General features: G+C 37.2%; 1 protein-coding gene across 1 annotated transcript in view; it reads right to left on the reverse strand.

Moving 5' to 3' along the window:
- Positions 1–23,638, reverse strand: part of SYNE2 (spectrin repeat containing nuclear envelope protein 2) — a 313,984-nt gene that overhangs the window by 168,286 nt on the left and 122,060 nt on the right. The window contains 14 exon segments of the mRNA XM_035727838.1: positions 13–132; positions 587–789; positions 2,134–2,246; positions 2,976–3,147; positions 3,673–3,873; positions 4,994–5,095; positions 6,968–7,129; positions 7,752–7,910; positions 13,294–13,444; positions 15,533–15,712; positions 18,856–19,463; positions 20,293–20,440; positions 21,589–21,746; positions 23,311–23,437. Of these exon segments, the coding sequence (XP_035583731.1) occupies positions 13–132; positions 587–789; positions 2,134–2,246; positions 2,976–3,147; positions 3,673–3,873; positions 4,994–5,095; positions 6,968–7,129; positions 7,752–7,910; positions 13,294–13,444; positions 15,533–15,712; positions 18,856–19,463; positions 20,293–20,440; positions 21,589–21,746; positions 23,311–23,437 (2,604 nt within the window).

A 23,638-nucleotide genomic window follows, 5' to 3' on the forward strand; every position in this document is an offset into this window, starting at 1 on the left:
GATCAGTTCTACCTCTTTCTAGCTACAGCTTCGCAAAATAGTTCAATTTTCTCTCCTGATTTTTCCATTTCTTTCCATTTCTCTTCTTGACTAATCAACCACTCGCTCAGATTTCTGTGATCATCCTGGAGTCTAAAAGAACATTACATATGTTAAAATATAAAGTAAGCAAAAAGTGTGTCTATGAAGAGAAGGTTGGCATGACGTTTGTAAGCTAACCAGGTTTTTACTACCTTTTTTTGTTATTCTTTAGAGGAAATTTAATTTGTAACATTAAAATCTGAACAGTAATAGCCTGCATTATAGTGGGATTCTATAAAGTAATGAGCTACACAAATGTATCATAAAGAGCAGGAAACAAACAGAAAACATTTTTGGATTCTCCCCTGAACTATTACTATATTAGATAATTTGAAGAATTCTCTTAATTTCTATCTTCCTAGAGACAAACTTAGATTTGAAAATATATATTTTACTTGCGAAATTTGTGTGTATTGTATATCCTAACATTAGCTGCACTGAGGCACAAAACATATAAAGGTACCATTAGAAAACATGTTATTTAGATATTGCCTTTATTTCCTACCTCAGTAGCTGCTGCAAGTGGTCATCAAGCTCCTTTGCTCGTGCCTGGCAAATGGACTCCATTTTTTCTAATTCAATTTCTTGATTTATAATCCAACTATTAAGCTCCTTAACATGGGCTTTGGGCAGATGCTTCTTCACATGAGTCAGTACAGTTCCCACCTGCTGTATTTTACTGCCTCTTCCTTCAAGAGTCAAGAAATCCTTAAGAAAGACAGAAAGTCAATGATGTTCTACTGGCGAAGTCGAAGTGTGGTCTCTACAACCCCCACGACACTTTCCAAGCCAGTACATAGACATGCCATCTTTCTCACATCCGATATAAAAAAAGAGCTATGGAGACACGGCTAACTTCAATGGCAAGTGATAGATGATTTATATTAGTTGTGGAACATGTGTGTACATCTGACTTACTGGAAATGGCATCAAGCAAAATAATGCAGGGCCACCATGAACGTCAGTAGGAACAAGACTGGGAAAGCTGCATTTTTCTTTCCTCAACTTCTAAATACTTGCTCCCTTCTGGTAATCAACATGTAAACCTAAACAGACAATTCTCTATTTAACTTTGTCCAAATCAGAATTTTATTTCAATGTTTGTGGGTCAAGGTTTGAGCATCAATTGCTAAGACCCATGCAATGGGTAAAGTTAAAGGCAAAAAATAAAAAAAAAAAAAAGTTGGGGCTTAAACTAAAAAAGAGAAGAAAGGCAATTCTATCAATAAACAACAGTAGCATCAAAGCAAGGAATCAAACAAAGAACATTTAGTGCCACTCATAAGCTTGAAAGTATGACTTATCATCAACACTAAAGTACTAGATAATCTAACCTAAAGTGATCAAGATTTAAGGATGCCATATGCATTTTAAATGCCCCCCTGCACATTACCTTTTATTTCAGGCTTCCCTCCACTACAGTTCAACCAGCTTGTATTAAAGTTCAACTGAGATTTTTTAAAGAAATATTATTCAGAAAAAAATAATAAAAAGTTAAGAGATCTCTCTCAAGAAAGTAAAGGGATTTCAAAATCCACACTAGGTAAAAGCCTTATTTCTTATCAAATACAATTTTAATTTGACTGGATTTACTGGTAAACACTAAGTTAAAAGGATCTTACAATAGATGTGAAAATAGAACTTGTTTAAGTGACTTGCACCCTTGCCCAATGAATATGGGAGTTTCAAAATATTTGGGGGAAAGTTGGTTATTTGGAAACATTATCTCTGTAGAGAAATTAGTAAGTCAAAGTAATTAATTAACAAATTAATTATTTTGAGAGAGAGAGCTTGAGTGGGGAGAAGGGGAGAGGGAGAGACAGAATCCTAAGCAAGCTCCACACTCATCTTGGAGCCCAAGGCGGGGCTTGATCCCACAACCCTGAGATCATGACCTGATCTGAAATCAAGTATCAGAGGCTTAACTAACTGAACCACCCAGGCACCCCCAAAGTAATGATTTTATCTACTTAAATACAGTTCTATGTCTCTAGTATTTTTGTTTTCATAAATTTTGATTAAAATTTATATACATATATATACATATCTTACAGAAAGTTTTTGTAGCTTTTGTTCCACACTCTTTTTTGTTTCTGATGATTCAAAACACTCTTTAAGGTTCATTTTAATGTTGCCAAACCAGTCATTAAAGTTCTTGCACTGATCTGCAGGAAAAAACAAAGGAAGCTGCATTCATTCAAGGGAGACTTCAGACACCTTGTTCAAGTAAGAGACTTTGAAATTTGCTTTGCATGACATGGCTACAGGTCATTGTATAAAGTGGTAATAAGCTGAAACCCAACTCTGAGGCTAACAGATTCTAGAGAGTAACTGTGGTATATTTTCTTTTTCTTTTTTTTTTTTAGTTTAGTTTTTTTTTTTTTTTAAGTAGGCTCCACACCCAGCATGGAGCCCAGTGCGGGGCTTGAACTCATGACCCTGAGATCAAGACCTGAGCTGAGATCAAGAGTCGGATGTTTAACCAACTGAGCCCACAGGCGCCCCAAATTGTGGTATATTTTCTATGCCAAACCTCCTTTCCAAGCACACAGGACACCCAAAGACATTTGCAGGGGCAGCCTGCTCACAGACATATCCCCAGATCCACTCACTACGGTGAGCAGGTCAGAAGTGAAAATGTTGGTGACCTTCTTTCATGAAATAAAGATTTGGGACTTGAAAGAAATAGATGTTATTTACAATAAGCATAGATCAGTGGGTGCTTCCCCCAAAAAGAGTTATCTGAATAAATCCTAACTAAATAAATAAATCCCTTTCCTTAACTAGAATCTCTGCAACCATTTGTATGCACAGCTTAGATAAGCCTTCATGTTCACAAGACTTATTCAGACTTCAAGATTCCCAGAAACAGTTAAGAGAAACATTGCACTCACCATTCAATAACTTAGAAAAGTGATCTTGCAAAACGCTTTTTTTGGTATTAAATAAATCACTGACACTTTCATATTGCTTTTTTAATTCAGAAAGCTCAGGAGTCAGACAACCTATTTGATTTTCAAGTAACATCATACTGTGCTTTTGCTGTAGGATTTGCTGCTGTATCTCCTAAATACATAAACAAACAAACAACAATTAAGTCTCAAAATGAGCTCAATTTACACAAAGCATAATAGATCTCCATTGTTTTTGTAAAAATCTAAATGATTTTCTGTTGGGAGGACCCGCTTTACCTTAGCCAGTAAATGTATGATAGAGTGCAATTTTTTAAAAATTTTTTATTGTTATGTTAATCACCATACATTACATCATTAGTTTTTGATGTAGTGTTCCATGATTCATTGTTTGTGCGTAACACCCAGTGCTCCACGCAGAATGTGCCCTCTTTAATACCCATCACCAGGCTAACCCATCCCCCCACCCCCAACACAGTGCAATTTTAATATCAAATAATCACTGCCCACAAAGCAATTCAAAGGTGAAAGTGCTACCTATACACAAATGGTCTTTCTGAGTTGTTGCCCCGACTTTCATTTTTTAGTAACTATTTTTATTAACCTCAAGAGGTCAAAGCTATCAGAAATAAGGGTGAAAATAAATCTGAACCACAGAAGAGAAACAGTTGGGACGTACCTCTAGTTTAGTAAAGATCTCTAAGCTGTCGGAAGGAGACAGGGCTTTTAAGAGGGACTCGGTCATTCCAATCTGGGTCTTGGCTTGGTCAAGATCTTCCCTTAGCTCAGCTGTGCTACCACTGAGAGCAGAGTGGTTGGGTTCTCCCATTAAATGCGTTTTTACATTTTCTATCTTGTTTAAAATGGAGGACTCCATGACCTGAAATCAGGAAACATAAGACTTAAATAATATTTAACTATTTAACTATTTTAAGACAACTGCATTGCTAGAGAATGAATTGAGACTGCTTCATCTCAATGCGAAATTAATTCTTCATTGTTCTACATCACTGATACAATTCCAATTGTTTAAAAAAGAATAATATGAAAAACTGAGATTGACATTCGGACTTTTTTTTGCAAAAGACTAATTTGAGTCCTTCCCCCCTGAAACAAGTTTTATCTAGCATATCAATTGAGGTGCCATCTCATGACATTCATTTGAAAATATATTAAAATATATAGAAAAAAATCAAATCCGCATCTATTGAATGTTTATTATAGGCACAGCTTTGTGGTAAGCACTTTATGTACAAAATACAGGCTTTAGAATGTTAAGTAACTTGCCCAAGATCACAAAGCTAGTAGGTGGCAGAGCCAGGACCCCACACAGAAAGTCTGACTCCGGACATCATATTCAGCCACTGTGCACTCTGATCTAAATAAAATTGTAAGAAATCTCTTCACACAATAGAAAACCACACTTGGGGCAATCTCCCTGCTTCTGCATCTAGCAATTAATAAACACAGAATCACTTGAGCCATATTCTCCTTCCCATGGCCAAAAGACACTCAAGAGGAAACCCTTGTTACTTTATACCTCTATACAGGAGCCCTGGAAATAAGTGAAATGAGAATAAAATAATACAAAAATAATATTTATTCTAAACAAATATAACGAACTATGCCAACTATTAAAAATTTAGTTGGATTTAATGTAGGAACTGAATAAAGGTGAACTAAATAATGATCTTAACTTTATTTTAGTTTTAAGATTTAGAATTCTGGTTTATGAACATTATTTTTTTTAAGATTTGTTTGTTTTTTTGAGAGAGAGAGGGAGAGAGCGCAGGGGGGAGGGGCAGACGGAGAGGGAGAGAGAAACCCAAGCCGACTCTGCACGGAGTGCAAGTCCAATGTGGGGCTCAATCTCATGACCCTGAGATCAGGGCCTGAGCCGAAACCAAGAGTGGGATGCTTAATCTGCTGCACCACCCAGCCACCTCTGAACATTACTTTAGAGTGCTTTAATTGCAACTGTCAAATAAAAATTCTCTTACCTGCAGTTCAAGGGGCATTTCACTGCTTTGAAGGAGACACTGGATTTTAGCCACTCTTTTAGAAAACTCTGAAGATTTTTGTTCATGGGCTTGTAACTCTTCCTATAACAAATAATGTTAATGGAAAATATCTTTTTACTTTATACTTTATTTTCTGGCATCCATGATTACTATTATTATATACAGAAACTGAGAGGGCCTTTGAATTTCCCCCAAATCACTTGTTTTTTTGAAGGAGTCCTAGGAGTTATAAACCCAAGTGACTTTATGAGTCAGGCAAATGTTACAACTGAGTGAAGCCTTCTAACTAGAAGATGACAGAGGGGGTCAGGCTTGTACTACACAGAATATAGCGCCTGCATTGCATTTCATAGATCCACGCATACAAACTGCGCATGTGCGTGCGTGCACACACACACACACACACACACACACACACACACACACACACACACTCTGTTGACAGAATCTGGCCCACAGGCTGGCAGTTTACAATCTTTAACTTCACATTTTTAAACAACCTGCATATCAAGGCATTTTTAAGGGACTTATTTACACTTAGAAAATCATAATTTCTATCACCATACACAAAGGAAACTCATAAATCTCTATACATTTTTGAAAACCTTTTTCAAATGTATAAAAATGGATATGTGAATTTAAAAGTGGATAAAATAACAAAGATTAGAGAACAAATGAAGCATTAGATCTGGCACACTACAAAGCCTTCATGCACACATATTTTTCTATTACACCAAACCAGATATAATTGCTAATATTTGACTGTTTTCTGACCAACAAAGATTGAGATTTCATGCGATCCAAGTGAATAATACATAAATAAGCTATTAGAAAGAAGTCTTCCTAGGGTTAAAAGAGATAACTTAAAATCTTTCCAAATGGCAAAACCAGAGATTATGGTTTTGAAAACTAGCCTTTTTTGAAGCTCTAATAAGATTTTCATACTTGCCCTGGTATTTTTTCCTAATCTTTTGTAAGGAGAGACTACTTAATTCAAATTATGAAGGTTGTCCATAATCATGATGTAGATCAGGGGTTAATAGTCTAAGGGCTGGCAGTTTATTTTTATAAACAAAGTTTTATTGGAACCCAGTTACTTCCAAGCATTTATGTATTGTCTATGAAAGCTTTCAGGCTACAACAGCAGCATTAAGCAGTTGTGACAGTGACCAAATGATCTACAAGCTTAAAATATTTACCATTTGACCTCTTAAGAAAATGTCTGCCAACCCCTGGGACCAATATTGATCACCTGGGAACAATTATGCATTTTGATGGGGCTTCTTCTAGGAGTTATTAACATTTTTTATACCATAAATGCCTCTGATAGTTTGTGGTGAATCCTGTGGACCCTTTGCATAACAACATTTTAAAAACAAAATGTGAGATAAATTATGTAGGATTATAAAGGAAAACAATTAAATTGAGTTACAGTTATCAAAATATTAAAAATAATTACTGCTCTAGTAATATATGTTTCTATATTAATACCTTAAATAATAAGATCTAGAAGTGACACTACTAAATACCGTAATTTCAAAGTAGTGATAAAGGGTAACAGTTACATCTGGATAATGATTCAAAAATATCCGTAATTTTCTTGATAACAAAGTCACACATAACGTTCATCCTACTATGTTTATTGACTATATTCATAATTGGAACCAATACTACATTTTGGTTAGACATTCATAAAAATAAAGATGCAATTTTTCCCATATGAGGTCATTTTATCCACGAACCACTAGGGTGTCTGTCAACCCCAGATTAATAATACCTGCTAACACTGTCCTAGATATCACAAAGGAAACAACAGAAAGGTCCCACTCAAGGGATAATGAAAGAAATAAGACATTTCTTTGTGATTTCTCCACTCTGCTTCAAGAAAGCAAGCTCCATATCAAACATCAGCTGTGTACAAAAAGCATACATTTTATCTCGGTTACAAATTACCTTCAGCTTTTCTCTTTCTTCTTCAGCCAGTTGATGTAATTCCATTTTTCGAAGGACCTTTTCAGTCCACTCATCAATGACATTTTTTAAGTTAAAAAGTTTGTCCCATAAAGCTAGAGCTCGACCAAGATTTTCATAGTAGTCTTCTGTCTTCTCATTTATCTACCATAATTAAAAAATAGAAAGAACACATTTAGTGGTAAAAAGTATAAAAACCATTGTCTCAGACACACTCTATTTTAAAATACAAGTTTAGTTTACCTTTGCTTTTAAATAATTTGCTTTACTTATCAACAAAAAAATGTGCTTTAACATATCACGTAGTTCTTCCTTCCACAAAAAACACTGCTGCCACTTAAAGGCAACTCAAAGCAATAGTCTTCCTAATTTCTAAACCATAAATTAAAGGTGCTTTTAAAACACAGAAGAAAATATAACACGGACAAGTTCTTACTCTGTAATTCATAAGAATACAATTATTACTCAACCCAAACTGTATTAAATAAATATATAGTTCAACATGAATATCTTGAATGGTTTCTATATTAATTAGTTTATTTTAAGTAAGTTGAGTATAAGCTTTTATATCTCAAAGATGATAGACCCATTTGTTAGTAGTGTCCAACTCTGGGGGTGAAATTAATTCCTAAGTCATAAATTTTATATTATTTGAACATTTTACAATAAACACTTTTGAACTTTATAATTAGATAAAAATATTAAAGATACAACAGAAAAGACTGGCTACAAAATAAAATTTTTAGTGAATTAAATTGTCACTCACATCAAGCCATCTATCCACAATAATATTAGCTTCTTTTTCAAAAGGAGGCTCTTCAAAAATTCTCATTTTATTTAGATGAAATTGTAGATTTCTGCAGATCTGGTTAATCTTGTCTACAACTTCTAAATGTTCACTGAATTCTTCTTTGACAATTTCAATCTGTAAAAAAGATAGGTACCATGTTTTTGATATATTTACATAGAAAAACCGGTAAGAACCAAAATTATATTACTGGCTATTCATAACAGAGTATTTCCTTTGTACATTATACTTTTGTAAAGCAAGCTGTTATTTTCCCACTTTCTCAATAAAAAGTTTTTAGAACACTAACCGTCTCATTTAACAATAATGTTACACCCAAATTTCTTCCCACTCTGCATGATGAAATAATTATAATCATCTAAAACCATGTTTCTTGTCCATGTGAAATAACAGTCTACCCAAAAAAAGCACCTTCATTCAATAGTATAAAAAATGGCGGATCCTAGATTCCTCTAACAGGAATCATCTTTGGAATGCTGAAGAACCTACATGCTCATCTGAATAAAACAGACAGAACTCTAATACATCTTTAATATGGCTTCAATTTTAATCTTCCATGATTCTAACTCCACATTACTTCTAACATGGAGGTGAAACACTACTTTATCAAAAGGCCAATGACCTTAAACTACAAAATAAAATTTGAGAGCTGACTAATGTAATCTTCATGTTTCACTCAGCCTACCATTCTCACCTGAGCATTTTAAACAATTGTATAAAATTTGAAAATAGATTTCATTAAGCAAATATCTAAAAAAATATATACACCCGAGGAAATTTCTGGAAATACAGATATAATTTTCCCTATTCTCCCCATTAAGTACAACGAAAAACCCTGGATATCATATACCTTCTTGAACAACTGGGGGCATCATCTCCTGAGCACCAACTTGGTGGTAAATTCCCTGCATTTTCTTTTTTCCCTCAGATATCCCAGAGCGTGTGCTGGAGAAGCACGGGGGGGAAAAAAAAAAAAAGTCCTAAGGGAAGTTTGCTTTCTTCAGCTAGAGAACCAAAAATGGGACAATCTAGAACGACAGAAAACTTCTAGAAAATAATCACTCCCTAGGGCCAAATAACATAGAAAAAGATATGAAGAGAGAGTTCACCAAAGATGACATACAGATGGCAAACAACCACAAGGGAAGATTATCAATACCATTAGCAAATTAGGAAAATGCAAATTAAACCATAATGTGATACCACTGCATACCTATGAGAATGGCTTAAAAAAATTGAGACAATATCTAATGCTGGCAATGATGCAGAGAAACTGGATCACTCCACATTACTGATGGAAATAGCTAGGCAGTTTCTTTCAAAATGAAATACACAATAACAAACAAGCCAGCAACTGTACTCCTGGGCAGTTAACCCTGAGAAATAAAAACTTCTATTCACATAAGACCCCTACACGGAGGTTTATAGCAGCTTTACTTATAATAGCCAAAAATTATAAACAACCTAGATGTCCTTCAGTGGTGAATAATTAAACAAACTATGGTTACAACCATACCATAGGATACTACACAGCAAGAAAAAGGAACAAACTATCAACACATGCAAGAACCTGAATGAATCTCCAGAGAATCATGCTGAGTGAAAACAGCCAATCCCCAAAGGTTACATACTGTATGTACACACAAGAGGGAAACAGGAGGGTTCTAAAATGACAACACGAGGGGTACTTGTGGTGATGGAAGTGTTCTTTATCGACTGTATCAACGTCAGTATCCTGAGTGCAATATTGTACTATGTACTTTTATAAGATTTAACACTGGGAAAACTTACAGTAAAGGGTACACAGGATCTCTCTATAGAATTTCTTAACAACTGCATGTGAATCTACAATTATCTCAAAATAAAAGTTTAACTGAAACAATAATTGAATAAAAATTTAAAATGAGAAAAAATTACTGGGGAGGTTTCTGTCTCCTGACTAAAGGCTGACTGATACATCTATAAAGATGAAATGCAAACTCCAGTGTTTTCTCTCCTGGCACAGGACTCTTTGCATTGGGCATAATAAATTTTGTTCAATCAAATGGAAAAAAAAATTAAATGAACTTTGTTGTTACACTGACACAAGCCACCACTGAGAGAAGAAAAAAAGAAAGAGCAAGAGAAGGTACTTTCACCATTGACAGGAACTGTGGGTTTTGTTCCACAATAAATGGAAAGGGTAGAATAAAGGAAAAGTAGACTCACTCTGCCTTTTCCCAAACTTGAATAGTCCCCTGACATTCTAGCCTTTAGTCTTACTTTTGCACTTCTGTCCTTCATTAAAGAGAGTGGAAATCTGGTCCCATATTCTAGATAAACATCCAGGTTTCTACGGTTTGGAAGACAAAAGTTCTCAGTGGTATATCATGTTTCAGCCACTGGTGTAAAGTCTCACGCTACAAATACATACTACAGAAATGGATTGTTTCTGAAGACAGTATCTATTTCATCACAAAATTAATTGAAAGTTATGTTAACCATCAGTATTAAAATGTGCTTTTTTTTCAGACACTTAAAAAAGCATCTGAGAAAATATTAGTGTACTAGAACTTGTATAGCTTCCATACAAAATATTTCAGCAAATATATAAAATGCTCATATGCTAGATACCATACTAGATATAAGATTCTCAACATAGTAAGAAACTCCTGGGCCCTTATACCTTTTCCTTTTTTAAGAAAAGATTTTATTTATTTGTCAGAGAGAGAGAGTGAGCACAAGCAGGGGGAGGGGCAGGCAGAGGGAGAAGCAGGCTCCCCGCTAAGCAAGGAGCCCAATGCGGGACTCGATCCCAGGACCCTGGGATCATGACCTGAGCCGAAGGCAGATGCTTAAATGACTGAGCGACCCTGGTGTCCCCCTCTTACACATTTCTTAAAGGTAATTAGTTATTTTGTTAATTTTTAAAATATCTTGGTGAGCAAACCTTTATAGTTGAGAAAGTGGAACAAAGCAAAGTTAACCAATTTTTACTTCTGCCAAATACATATTTCAAATGTTTACAGGAAATGCAATGTTATGATGATTGAAACATGACTTTGTAGTCACACAGACCTGGGATTAAGTCACAATTATGCCATTTATTAGCCATATAATCCTGGGGAAGTTACTTAACCTCTATAGTCACTTTTTACCTTTTTTACAAATTCCAAGACATAAATAAATTGGACATTGCTGGTAAGCAAGATCAGCATACCTGAAAAATTCAATACATGGATATGGTTTTTTTTTTTTTTTCCCTCTATGTTGCTTCCTTATTGTTCAACAGTAAGATCCTTGAGACTAGCATTATGAACCTGTCTTCACATCAGGTGAAGAACCCAGGTCACTGTATTAACATCTGAGCTACTCTGTGATAAGATTCTAAGATTTGGATTTAGAACTGGAGGAGATAAAGGTCTTATAAACATTTAGGCTGGCCCACATGCTTGAACCATTTTTTTCCCCAGAGAACTTGCTGGGGTATTGGGCACTCGTGCAGATTATAAAAGAGCAATACCATTGGTCTTATTTTTTGAGTGTATATCTCCTTTGACAGTTCCACAGCAAATCAGGAAAACTGACAGGGCAGGGGTGTGGAATTTCTTTGTTCTTTATTAATGACACCATTTTAGTAACATTAAAACTCCTACAGTTACTTCTAAAATTGTCTAAAAAAAAAAAAACACACCTCTAAACCTTGGTTTTCCCACCAGTGTAACAGGGCTAATACTACTTACTTTGTAGGCTTACGTGGGAAAGAAATGATACAATAATGTGTGAAGAACGTGGCGCACATGGTAGAAGCTATTTCATTATCAACATCATTACCATTTTTAGTAGTAGTAGTGTTACTTAAAACCTCAAGGCCACATGCTCATCTTACTTGCAAATAAAACCAATTTTTCTGGCTTCAGGATTTTCCAGCTTCTGGGACAAATCATTTATTGGAGTGGAGGGGCATAGTTCGGCCCGTGAAAAAAGAAGGAGATTAGTAAATTTTTAAAGTGTTGCCATTAATGTCTTTGGTATTAAGAATTTTCCATACTTATATCCTTAGGCTAGATCCCTAGAAATGAAATATTTGGTCAAATGGTAGACAGATCTTCAAGGATCTTGAATAATATTGTAGAAGTATTTTCTAAAAGGGTAGTATCAATCTACTCTTTAACCAGCAACATAAGAGGACACATCTCGCTGACTACCAAAAGGCAAACAAAGGTATTTTTGAGTAGTTCTGGTTTCCTTTGATTACTCATGAGGGTGAACTATGTCTCTCCCACCCACTCATGCTCTCCCCTCCCAAATAAATAAATAAAATCTTAAAAAAATAATCAATCTCATAGGAAACCAGTTAGACAGTCACATATTGTACAACTGGTATCCAAACAGGGTTCTTTGTAATTGGTCAGTTCCAAGAGACTGAGTCTGAGAAAGTAGGTCTCAGGCAGAGGCTACACCTCATCTATAGCTCTGGCCATGTGTCCGTACCCTGAATGTCACTTCAGCTTCAGGAATAAGAGTTCTAGATAAAGACTAAGTTGTAAGAATCTGGTTGATTCTCTCTCAGATCTCTCAGCAACTGGGAAGTTCAATGAAATTGCTAACAATCGGGTGTATCAAGTAGATTATATTTCCCACATGCTTTTGACCCTTTAACAGCACTTTAGCATAGGACTCATAAAACCAGTAGCAAAAGCAACTTTCTGGTGTAGAGTAATATAGTGTAGTAGCAGTATTCTTCAACTATTCCATTCTGCCACTTTGGTTGATAACCACCTAAAATCGTAGAAAATAATGACATCTAGTGTCCAGAAGTGTTACTCTTCTTAGAGTATGTTGTGATTGGTGAGGCTATGAATACAGATGGAGCATCATGGATGTAAACTCACACATCTTTACAGAAAACGAATAAATAAAAATGTAATTATTCCTTTGTCTGCTAAAAATGGAGGGGTTTTCCTACTACCTTCCTACTACCTTCATTCTCTCGAGCCTAAAATGAAGTCTCAGGTTCCTTTTTGGTAGAAGGTCAGTGCAAAGACTGTCAAAACTATATAGAGGTAGTAGCAGGGGTGAACCCAGACTCCAACAGAACCACACCACCAGTATCAAAAACCAAACACAAGTGGCGCCTGGGTGGCTCAGTCGTTAAGCGTCCGCCTTCGGCTCAGGTCATGGTCCCAGGGTCCTGGGATCCAGCCCCATGTCGGGCTCCCTGCTCGGCGGGAAGCCTGCCTCTCCCTCTCCCGCTCCCCCTGCTTGTGTTCCCTCTCTCGCTGTGTCCCTGTCAAATAAACTAATATAATCTTAAAAAAAAAAAAACACACACAAGCAACCCAGCATCAACTTGGGGACTGAATTATTCCAAGCCCTAGTAATAACTTCAATAAGGTCTTAGATATCTGATAAAATGGGGTCACTGTTCTTTTAAGCCAAGTTTCAAAAATGACTCTATTTATAATATCCTCTTTATTATCAAGGCCATTGTGTAGTTTCCTTTGGAATCTGGACTCGCCTCTGCTATCCTCTTCTTCAGGTTCTCTTTTCCCAGGTAGGAAGCCTGAAGGGAGATGACATTCTCTTCTTTTTGAATCAAAGCAGTCAACACACTTTTAAAATTCTGATATTGTCTTAAGAGCTCCAAAACTCTTTCACATTGGTCAAGGCTATGGAAGAAAAAAAAAAAAGTAAAACAGGTAAATCTCTAAAAATAAGAAAACCACTCTCTCTCTTTGTAAGTATCCTATAATAATATTAATACTTTAGAATACGATTTTTCCTCTTGACATAGTTTAGCATATTGTTTTACCAATGCAACCTAAGAATGACGGCACATACAGTTATCTGGCAAATGGATGGTATAAATAATCATTGGATTATGACTTTCACCAGATCAATTAAAAAAAAAAAAACCACCCGATATAAGCTCTAGAAAGAAACACAGGATTCATAATCTTAAGAAAAGAGCATCTCAATTTCATCATTAACCAAAAACCATCCTGGAAAACAGTACCTCCCTAGCACTATTCTTGGAGATTGTTTCAATACTAATTCAGCAAGTCATAGTTGGTTTATGTCTATTTAACTCATTCTAGATTTAGCCCTCTTTAAAAAGTAAAGTAAGGGGCGCTTGGGTGGCTCAATCGTTAAGCGTCTGCCTTCAGCTCAGGTCATGATCCCAGGGTCCTGGGATGGAGCCCCGTGTCGGGCTCCCTGCTCAGCGGGAAGCCTGCTTCTCTCTCTCCCACTCCCCCTGCTTGTGTTCTCTCTCTCGCTGTGTTTCTCTCTGTCAAATAAATAAATAAAATCTTTTAAAAAAAAAGTAAAGTAATACAGATAATTTGGCAGTAAGGATACTTACTGGGCACTACTTTTGGCTGGGCACTAATCAGTCATGTGAACTTAGATAAGTTACTTTAGCCTCTTTGGACCTCAGTTTCTTTCCTCTATAAAATCTAAGGGTAGACTAGATCAAATACCACAGACAGGCTTTATCTTGACTACTGTACACTCAATTTCCAGTAGAACACAGGAGGTGCACCCAGACAGAGTTCTGTGTAAAAGGACCACTGAGGTGAGCAGAGTTAAGGGAAACGTCCAGGGAGCTGAGGCACTAACTAGAGCAAAAACAGATTATACCACTCAGCCTCAGGGGAAAGGGAGAAAGTCCCCTGAACCAGACAGGAGGGTGCCAGTAGGAGATGCCAGAACCACCCGCTGGAAAGGGAAGGGGTTAAGACCACCCTGACCTCTCTCTCTGCTTATCCTCAAATCTCCTACTAGTACCTCCCACTTCCTATTCCAACTGGACCCACTGGCCTGGCTGGTACAGTCTGTTAGGGATCAGCCTTCCTGATCACTTCTCTGTCGAGGCAGAGAGTAAGGGAAAGAAGAAGGCATGCACGGAGAATATTCAACAGAACTGCCAACTAAGACTGGTAGGTAATGGCTATCACATAGTTAAGAAAACTTTTGAGCCTGCCCAGGCTCTGCAGAAAAGATGGTGGTAAGTGACAAGCAACGTTTGCCATTCAAATAGGGTGATGTGGTAGAATAATGCCCCCAAACCCAAAGATGTCCACATCCTATCCCTGGATTCGGTGAATATGTTCCCTTACATGGCAAGAAGTACTCTGCTGGTATGATTACGTTAAGGGTCTTAAAATAAGGACATTACCATGAATTAGCTGTGTGGGTGCAATATCATCACAAGGGTCCTTAAGAGGGAGACAGGAGGGTCAGCGTGACAACAGAAGCAGAGATGAGAGGAGAGAAAGCCAGATTAAGATTTGAAGATGCCACATGGCTGGCTTTAAAGATGGAGGAAGTGGACACACATCAAGGAAAGTGGTAGGAGGCCTCTAGAAGACAAGGAAATGGATTCTGTCCTAGAGCCTCTGAGAAAGGAAGGCAGCTTCATTTCAGAATTTCCGACCTCCAGACTGTAAGATAAATTTCTATTGTTTTTCAGCCACTAAACTTCCAGTAATTAGTTACAGAACAGCAACAGAAACTAACACAGGTGGGGTAATAATAGTCATAAGCACACTGTGTATTTGTTATCCCTCTTAAATTCATTGGGCTATAATCCAGGATCCCAGATCTTGCCCAGACATTGGCCCCATGAGCTTCCAGTATGAAACTCTCACGTTTGCCCCTCTTTGGATCCATGTAAATGTGTTTTCAACATATTTCAAAAAAGTTAACTGTGCTACAAACAACTTCTCAGATTTGGGAGGGATTTTTCTCCTTACCATTCAGTGACTGAAGCTTTTGTACTCTCCCACAAAAGTGCTGTATTTTGGAACTGTTGATTCAATGATTTTTCTCTGCCATCTTTGAACTGTGGAAGAGAATTAACCATCTCTTGCAAGCTTTTCTTCTCTTCTTCATATTCATCTAGATCCTTATCCAGTTTCATTAGTGATTTTTTCCTTGATTACGAAAGAGAAAAGTTTGATAGCCAGTTATTAGCCAATCTGATTCAATACAAGTATGGGTAATTTGGGGGAGCACGCTAACTTTAATTTGCCCTCAAATTATTATATCAAAATTACACAGTCCTATTACAGAGTTCATGAGGCTCTTTGCATCTCCAGAATACTAATTTGGTATTTTAGACATAATAAATATACAAAACCACAAGCAGTAGAATTTTTCTGTGGTGAACGCACTTGTAAAGGGAGTAGATATGTATGTGAGAGAAAAGAGAAAGAGTGTGTGTGTGAACAGGAAAGAGAGCATAGAATGGAGAGAAGAAAAGAGATGGATGATCATGCCCTGCAAGCTCCTAAGGAAGAGTGGAGGAGGCCAAGGAGAAAGGAACAAGCAAGGAAATCTTGAATTTCTACCTTCTATACAAAAACCTCTTCCCCATCAAAAAAAAAAAAGAGAGAGTCATGGGGCGCCTGGGTGGCTCAGTCGTTAAGCATCTGCCTTCGGCTCAGATCATGATCCCAGGGTCCTGGGATCGAGCCCCGTGTCGGGCTCCCTGCTCCGCGGGAAGCCTGCTTCTCCCTCTCCCACTCCCCCAGCTTGTGTTCCCTCTCTCACTGTCTCTGTCAAATAAATAAATAAAATTAAAAAAAAAAAAAAAAAAACCATTTGACCTAAGAGCTTTAACCTGCAAACTAATCCTGGAAGGATTAACTCCATTCACCTAGGTCTAAATTGCTTTTATCACATACTCACTGCCTCTACCTCCCTCTTCCACTTCTCTCTGGAATCCACTCCCATAAGGCTTTCACTCCCTACCGCTCCTCCAAAACTGCTCGTCAAGATCTCCAGAAACCTCCACCTTGCTAAACCCGTGTTCCATTCTCAATCTTTGCTCCCTTCACTGGTCAGCAGCAGGCTCAGAGTGACAACAGAAGCAGAGATGAGAGGAGAGAAAGCCAGATTAAGATTTGAAAGGCCTCCTCACTTGTCCCTGGGACTCTTGATTTTCCTCCTCCTGGCCACTCCTTCCCAGTACTTTTGCCTGGTTCCTCCTCATCTCCCTAATCTCTAACATGGAGTGCCTGGAGCACGCAGCTCAGCCCTCTTGTGTGGCCTATCTGAACTCACTCCACTGGCAATGTCATCCATCTCATGACTTTAAATAGCATTCTAGAATTCTAGACACTGATGACTTTCAAATGCATACCTCTAGCTCAGCCCCCTCTCCTGACTCCATCTACTGTTATGAGTTTTGTTGATATCCTTACTTGAATGTCAAGTAAGTATTTTGAACCTGTCATTTCTAAAACCGAGCACACTTGATCTTTCATTCAATACCTGACAAACTTCACTCTTTCTCATCTCAGTTGATGGTAACTCCGTTCTTCTAGTTGCTCAGGCCAAAGCCTAGAAATCATTCTTGACTCCAATCTTTCTTTTATAACCTAGGTACAGTGTGTCAACAAATCTTGTGGACTCTGTCTTCAAAATATATTCAGAATTTTAGCCCTTTCTGCCACCTCACCACTAGTCCATGCCACTATCATGCCCTACCACAGATGAAGCTAGACTTTCTGTATCTTCCCTTGACTCCTACACTCTGTTCTCAACACGTCAGCTAGAGAGAGCCTGTTACATTGAAAACCAAATCGTTTCCATCTGCTCAGAACCCTCCAATGACTTTCCATTGTACTCCAAGAAAAAGCCAAAGTTATCACATGGCCCACAGGTCCCTACCTGAGCTAAGCCCCATCCCACCTGTTCCCTTTCTGATCCCCTTTCATACCTCTTCCTCTCACCGCTGACCTTCTCAAGTCCTTGCCTCTCCTCAGAAATGCGGCCCATTCCCACCTCTGGCCTTCGTACCTTACGCTCCCTCAGCCTGGAAGGCTCTTCCTCCTGTAGTCACCGGGCTAGCTCTCTCATCCCATCTGACTCAAAGATTTACTTTCTCAGTAAAACTGTCTTGATGACTCTTTTGGAATTACAACCCCCCCTCCTTCCTTGCTTAATTCTTCTTCATAGCTTTTATCACCATCAAACATTGAATATCTTACTCCTCTCACTAGATAAAAGCTCTATCAGGGACAAGAGTTTTTGTCTATTTTGTTAACTGCTATATCCCCAGTACCTAAAATAGTACCTAGCACACAACACGTATTTGTTGTATTAACAACTAAATTAAAAACTAAAGCAATTTATTGTTTATCAATGTATAGATTTTTATGTGTAAATTAACATTAATTTATTCATTACTTATTATTTATAAATATATAATAAAAATTTATTAACAATAAATAACGAAATTAGTAATTAGTTCGACACCTCACTAAAGTGGGCACTGTGGAAATGACAGTCTCATTGAGATGAGAGCACGGGGCAATTTCAGAGGGAAGAGCTTGGTCACCTGAAGAGCCTCAAGAGAGCATTGAGCCTGAGGGACTCGGTGGGCAGAGGAGACGGAACATGGGAATGATTTAGACAGGAGAGGGGAGGCCCCAAAGGTAACTTGCTAACATTGTCACTTGCAGGACCTGGAGGCTGGCTCTGAACACCGGCATTAAAATAACAGCACTCATACAGAAGGCTGCCCGCCTCAGTTTACTGCAATTCTGCTCATTCTCCAGAATCAGCACTAACCTTAGCTGACCTCTCAAATTCAATCCTATGCCTTCCCACTCAGCCCCCATCCCAATCCTGCTGGGAGGAGAGGAGAAAACCAAATACTTCAGGAAGAAGTAGGGACAGGGCGTGGCATGTGTATCTTCTACCACTTCTTTATTATCCAACGTGTGGAGTATTTTAGGTCTTCCCCCATCACGAGAACCCCATAATAAGTAACAAAGTCACTATAAGGGACTTTGAAGGAACTCAAGTACTTTACACACATCTTATTTCACTCTTCCTGTGTCCATGAAATGCACACTTTAATGAGAAAAAAATTATAGAGCATTTTGTGAAGGCACACTAACAACAAAAATGAAGCTTGTTTGAAAAGTCTGTAGAAAATGCTGAATGCTGAGCAGAGCAGGATGGAACAGAAGTAGAAAGGCATAGGAAGTATTCTCTCACCTAAGAGATACTGAAAACACGGAAAAGCATTTTCCTGCATCGGGACATGGGCGGAAATGAGACTCACCGTAGTTTCACAGCTGGAACAGTGGGATCCTTAAGACTGATTTTACTGATTTGATTGTACACATCTTGAATGTTTTTCAGGAGTTCATTATTTTTGAAAATACAAGTCTCTAGTAATTTGTTTTCTTTCATGAACTCTTCCTGCACATCATAGCCACGTGTCTCAAATAACTTTCTGGACAAAGCAACAAGGAGTTTGTCGCAAGTGTCGTCACCCTGGTTATCATCTTTGAAGCTTATGCCGAGCATCTTCAAACGTTTATCCAGATGTCTGGCCTGGTCCTTCATCAGGCTAATTTCTCTTTCTTTATTTTCTAGCATCACAGTATTTTCTAGTACTACCTGTGTATCTGAGGCTGAAAGGTCTGTAACAAGCTCAAAAGAGAGTTCAGCTGTTCTCAGAGAAGCCAGAAACTCCTCCAGAGCTTTGAGGGCATCTTTACTCCTCTGGACCTTGTGGTTCACTTCTTCGAGTTGTGTTTTGTGTTTTAGCATAATATTCTGTGTTGCACGTAGATCAAGTGGGTGTAATTCCTTTAATGCAAAGTCACCCGACTGTTCCAGGTTGTTACATACTTCAATCTGTTTGGCTATGGAATCTTGGATATTCTAAAATAAAGGAAGAAATGCTGAAAAAAAAAAACTGAGGCAGAAGAAAAAAAAGGCTGCACATCAGAAATGAACCTACACTTATGATGACTAGGTGGCATCTAGAAAATTGCTTCTCAGGTTTGCCCAGGCTGACAGTTTCAACAGAAGGAAACATGTTAATTACAAATCATTAGATGGCCCAGCTGTTTCATTATCTGATAACCTTCCTGATGTTCCAATCCCCCAAAGAAAACAAGTATATATATCTACTGCTTCAGTAAAAATAGAGATTAAACTGTTGTGACATCTGTTTATAATCTGAAAAATAAAACTTAATTTTTTTTTTTATTTAAAGTGAGACCTGGGGGTGGGGGGATGGGGTAACCGGGTGATGGGCATTAAGGAGGGCACGTGATGTAATGAGCACTGGGTGTTATATGCAACTGATGAATTACTAAATTCTATCTGAGACTAATAGTATACGTTAACTACATTAAATTTAAATTAAAAAATTTTTAAATTAAATTTTTTTTTAAAAATGAGACTTGGAGTAAGCAAACTGTAGAATCTGCATGTGAGTCTAGGACAATATTTAGGATTTCAGCCATTGGCGAAGATATTCATAAGCAAACCTTCGTTTTGAATTCAAAGAAAATACCTCATTATTTACCCCACAGTACCTCCTTTCAAATTTGCAAGGAATTGAGAGTTGAGAAATAAATAAGTCTAAATTATTGAAGACTTTTCTGCCATTGCTTATAGTCGAACTATATACTATTGATATATAATTAAAAATCTCTGAAGAACTGAATTATTCTATGAGCACCCTGGGAGAAGTTATATTTACCCTCAGGTTTTGATAAATGCTATCAGCATCAATGACATGAAATTCGTGAACAGCTACTTCATGGAGGAGCAGGTCCGAGCCACAGAGTAGAAGTGATTCCTTCTCCACAGGGGACACAATCTTCAGCGCCATCTCCAAAGATTCCATTCTGGATGAAAAATAAACCAGACATAATGGAAGAAGACAACATAAAGATATTCTACAAAACATATTAATGCCATGATTTAACTAAGAACAGAAAATAATTACCGAATAAGAATACATACAATGATATGTACAGATCATCACATTAAAACCCAGACCCAGCAAAATAAAAACAACAACAAAAAAACCCTCAAAAACCAAACCCAGCAATCCAAAATGCCAAAGAATAAGTTGTTTGCTATATCCAATATTCTTAATAGCTTAATACATACCACACTGAGTGGAAAATTGTTGTAAAATATATTAAGCCTTACCCTACCTTTTTTTTTTTAAACTTTTTAAGATTTATTTATTTTAGAGAGAGAAAGAGAGAAAGTGAGTGGGGGGAGGGACAGAGGAAGACAATCCTCAAGCAGACTCCCCACTGAGTGTGGAGCTCAACAAGGGGCTTGATCCCATGATCCATGAGATCATGACCTGAGCCGAAACCAAGAATCAGATGCTCAACCAACTGAACCACCCAAGTGCCTCTCCCTACCTTTTGAAATACAAAATATTGAATGTAATTTAAGTTTGCCTTTAATGACAAAGAAATGTCATTATAAATTATTTTATTAGTGAAAACATAATAGAATTCAAAGAAATAGGCTCTACTAATAATAAATTGAAATGTGTGACCTTGGACAAATAACATATAGACTCTGAGCCCCCGTTTCCTCCTATGTAAAATGGGGATGTGTCCTGGGGAAACACATCCTATGTATAGGGGATAATAACAGCACTCTCACTTTAGAAACGGGGAAAATCAAGGCCCAGAGAAGTTAAGTGACATGGCCAAATTCATGCCCAAGGGCAGAGGGGTTGGGAGAGGGAATGACAGAGTGAGGGGGAAGAATAGCATGGCCTTTGGAACTCAACAGAGTTTAAGTTCCACCTAAATCTCTGGCCAGTGCAGTGGCTTGGTTATGTTGTTTATATTCCCTGAGTATCAGTTTCCTCATCAGTCAAATGGCAATCATGGTAGCCTCTCTCACCGGGGTTGTGACAACTAAATACAATAGCATACTTAGTATCATACTAGCCTAGCTTAAAACAGCATTAAAAATTCAGTAAATTCGGTAAATTCATGGTTAATAGATCTCAGAATTATACCTGGTATTAAGAGTCATCTGAAAGTCTCTTTCTTTTTCCTTTAATCTGTCTCTCGTGTTACTTATAAAAGGCTTGTTTACGTCACTGTCAAGTTCTTCTAACTTCAACGAAGTGATTTCAAACTCTTTCCAGCAAGCATCAGTTTCATTTTTTAAGACCTAGGTGAAACATATAAAGTAATCTATCAACTAGTGGGTTAACAGGCACAATTATTCTGTTCTTACAAAATGAGGCATTTGCCAACTATTAACACAGAGTTTCATATGAAAATACATTAAAATTATTTTTATATCTAACTAATTAAATTTAATTTTAACTAAATTTTAAAAATATTTTCTAACCATCTACAAGTGAAGTATCCTTCAGGGAACAATAATCTTAACTGTGTTCTCAGAAGTCAAGGGAGTCCTTCCAACAAAGGAATCCAAACTCCCTTCCCATAAGTAGGTGCACAGAATATAATTCAGAAAGATACATGTAATGTAAGAACAGATATCCTAGTTCCTCTAGATAATAAATCTTTGTTTCTCCCTAAACTGAAAATAAAACTAGAGTGAACCAAAACTGTTTCTATCAAATAAGAAGTGAATGAAATTAAGTTATGATTTATAATTAAACACCTAAAAATTCAATACTATTCTAGCTCCCTATCTTGTTGGTGGTGGTTTTTTTTTTTAAAGGCACTGCTACAGAATTTACTGAGTGCTGATCATTATAATTTGTTCTTCACGTTCCCCATGGATTATTATAGCTTTCATAACGAACTCATTATTCAGTTACTGGAGTAAGGTCTCAAGATAGTTTCTTAATTGTGATGAAAACGTGCTAAATCCATCACTTGAACAACAGAGATTTTAACATATTAATTCTGCTTACTCAGATGGAAAATAGAGAGGAGCCAGATGGTAGGGTGTGACTCAGGAACTGGCATCATAAAGGGAAGATAACTATAAAATATGGGAGGGGACTGTAGGCTCTCCCATGGCCCTTTCCACCACCTGCTGGGTTTTCTGTGAGGGATCATTCTAATGCACTTCCAAGCATACAACAGCGTGCTCTGCACTGCACAGATTGTCTTCAAAATAAGGAAGATCTTAAAAAAACAATAATAATAAATAAGGAAGATCTTCATTTGTAGGGCTTACGATTGGTGTGCCCAACACTAGACAGTTTTTTCTGTAGCTCCCGAGCCAAATGGCTCTCTGCAAGATTATCCACCACTCAAGAGTGAAATATCCCTCCACTGCCTGACCCTTCCTTACTGCCCCAACATTAGATAGACAATGTGACAATTTGGTCAAGATGATGATGACTGAAACAGATATTCAGAGCCACTGGTTTTTCATGTATTGTTAATTTGAGAGCAACACAGTTGGACTACTGGTTTAAACTGCCTTCAAACACATTGTTTTGAACAATTCTTTTGAAGCCTTCATTCCCATCCTAAACATAATCCAAAACTCTGCAAGCCACAGTACCTTGAGTACCAAATTAGAGCATGAGCAATAAATTAGGACCCTGAAACAGTCTTTCCTGGACTTGATACTTGACTGCATAGCACACTCTGAAAAAGAATGATGTTACAAATGCAATCCAACAAAGAGAATTCTTTGGAAACATCTAGCATACGTGACCTCAACAAAAATAGTGAATTCTATACTCATGGTGGTATTATTTTCTAATAAAAGATAAAACTTCTCTAATAATATTTTCCATAATTACCTGTAGATCTGTCAGTTTATCCTGCAGACAAGCACTACTCCTTTCCTCATCACTGGAGAAATCAGAAATAATTCTGAATTTGTTGTTTTCCAAGTACAGCTCAAGATTTTCTCTGTGCATATCATACCTGGAAAAAAATTAAATGCAATGTTACTTAATTTTAACAATAAGACAAAACATTTTTTTAATTACTGTCAATTATACATGAGGACATCTCAGGGAATTTCTGCTTAAGTTACTGGACCATGTGCAAAACATTATGACTAATGGATTATAAACATGTATTAAAATATAACATGTTTGCACTGATGAAAGATTGTTGGTGGAT

Source organism: Zalophus californianus, chromosome 6, assembly GCF_009762305.2.
Source record: "Zalophus californianus isolate mZalCal1 chromosome 6, mZalCal1.pri.v2, whole genome shotgun sequence".
In the NCBI taxonomy this organism is placed as follows: domain Eukaryota; kingdom Metazoa; phylum Chordata; class Mammalia; order Carnivora; family Otariidae; genus Zalophus; species Zalophus californianus.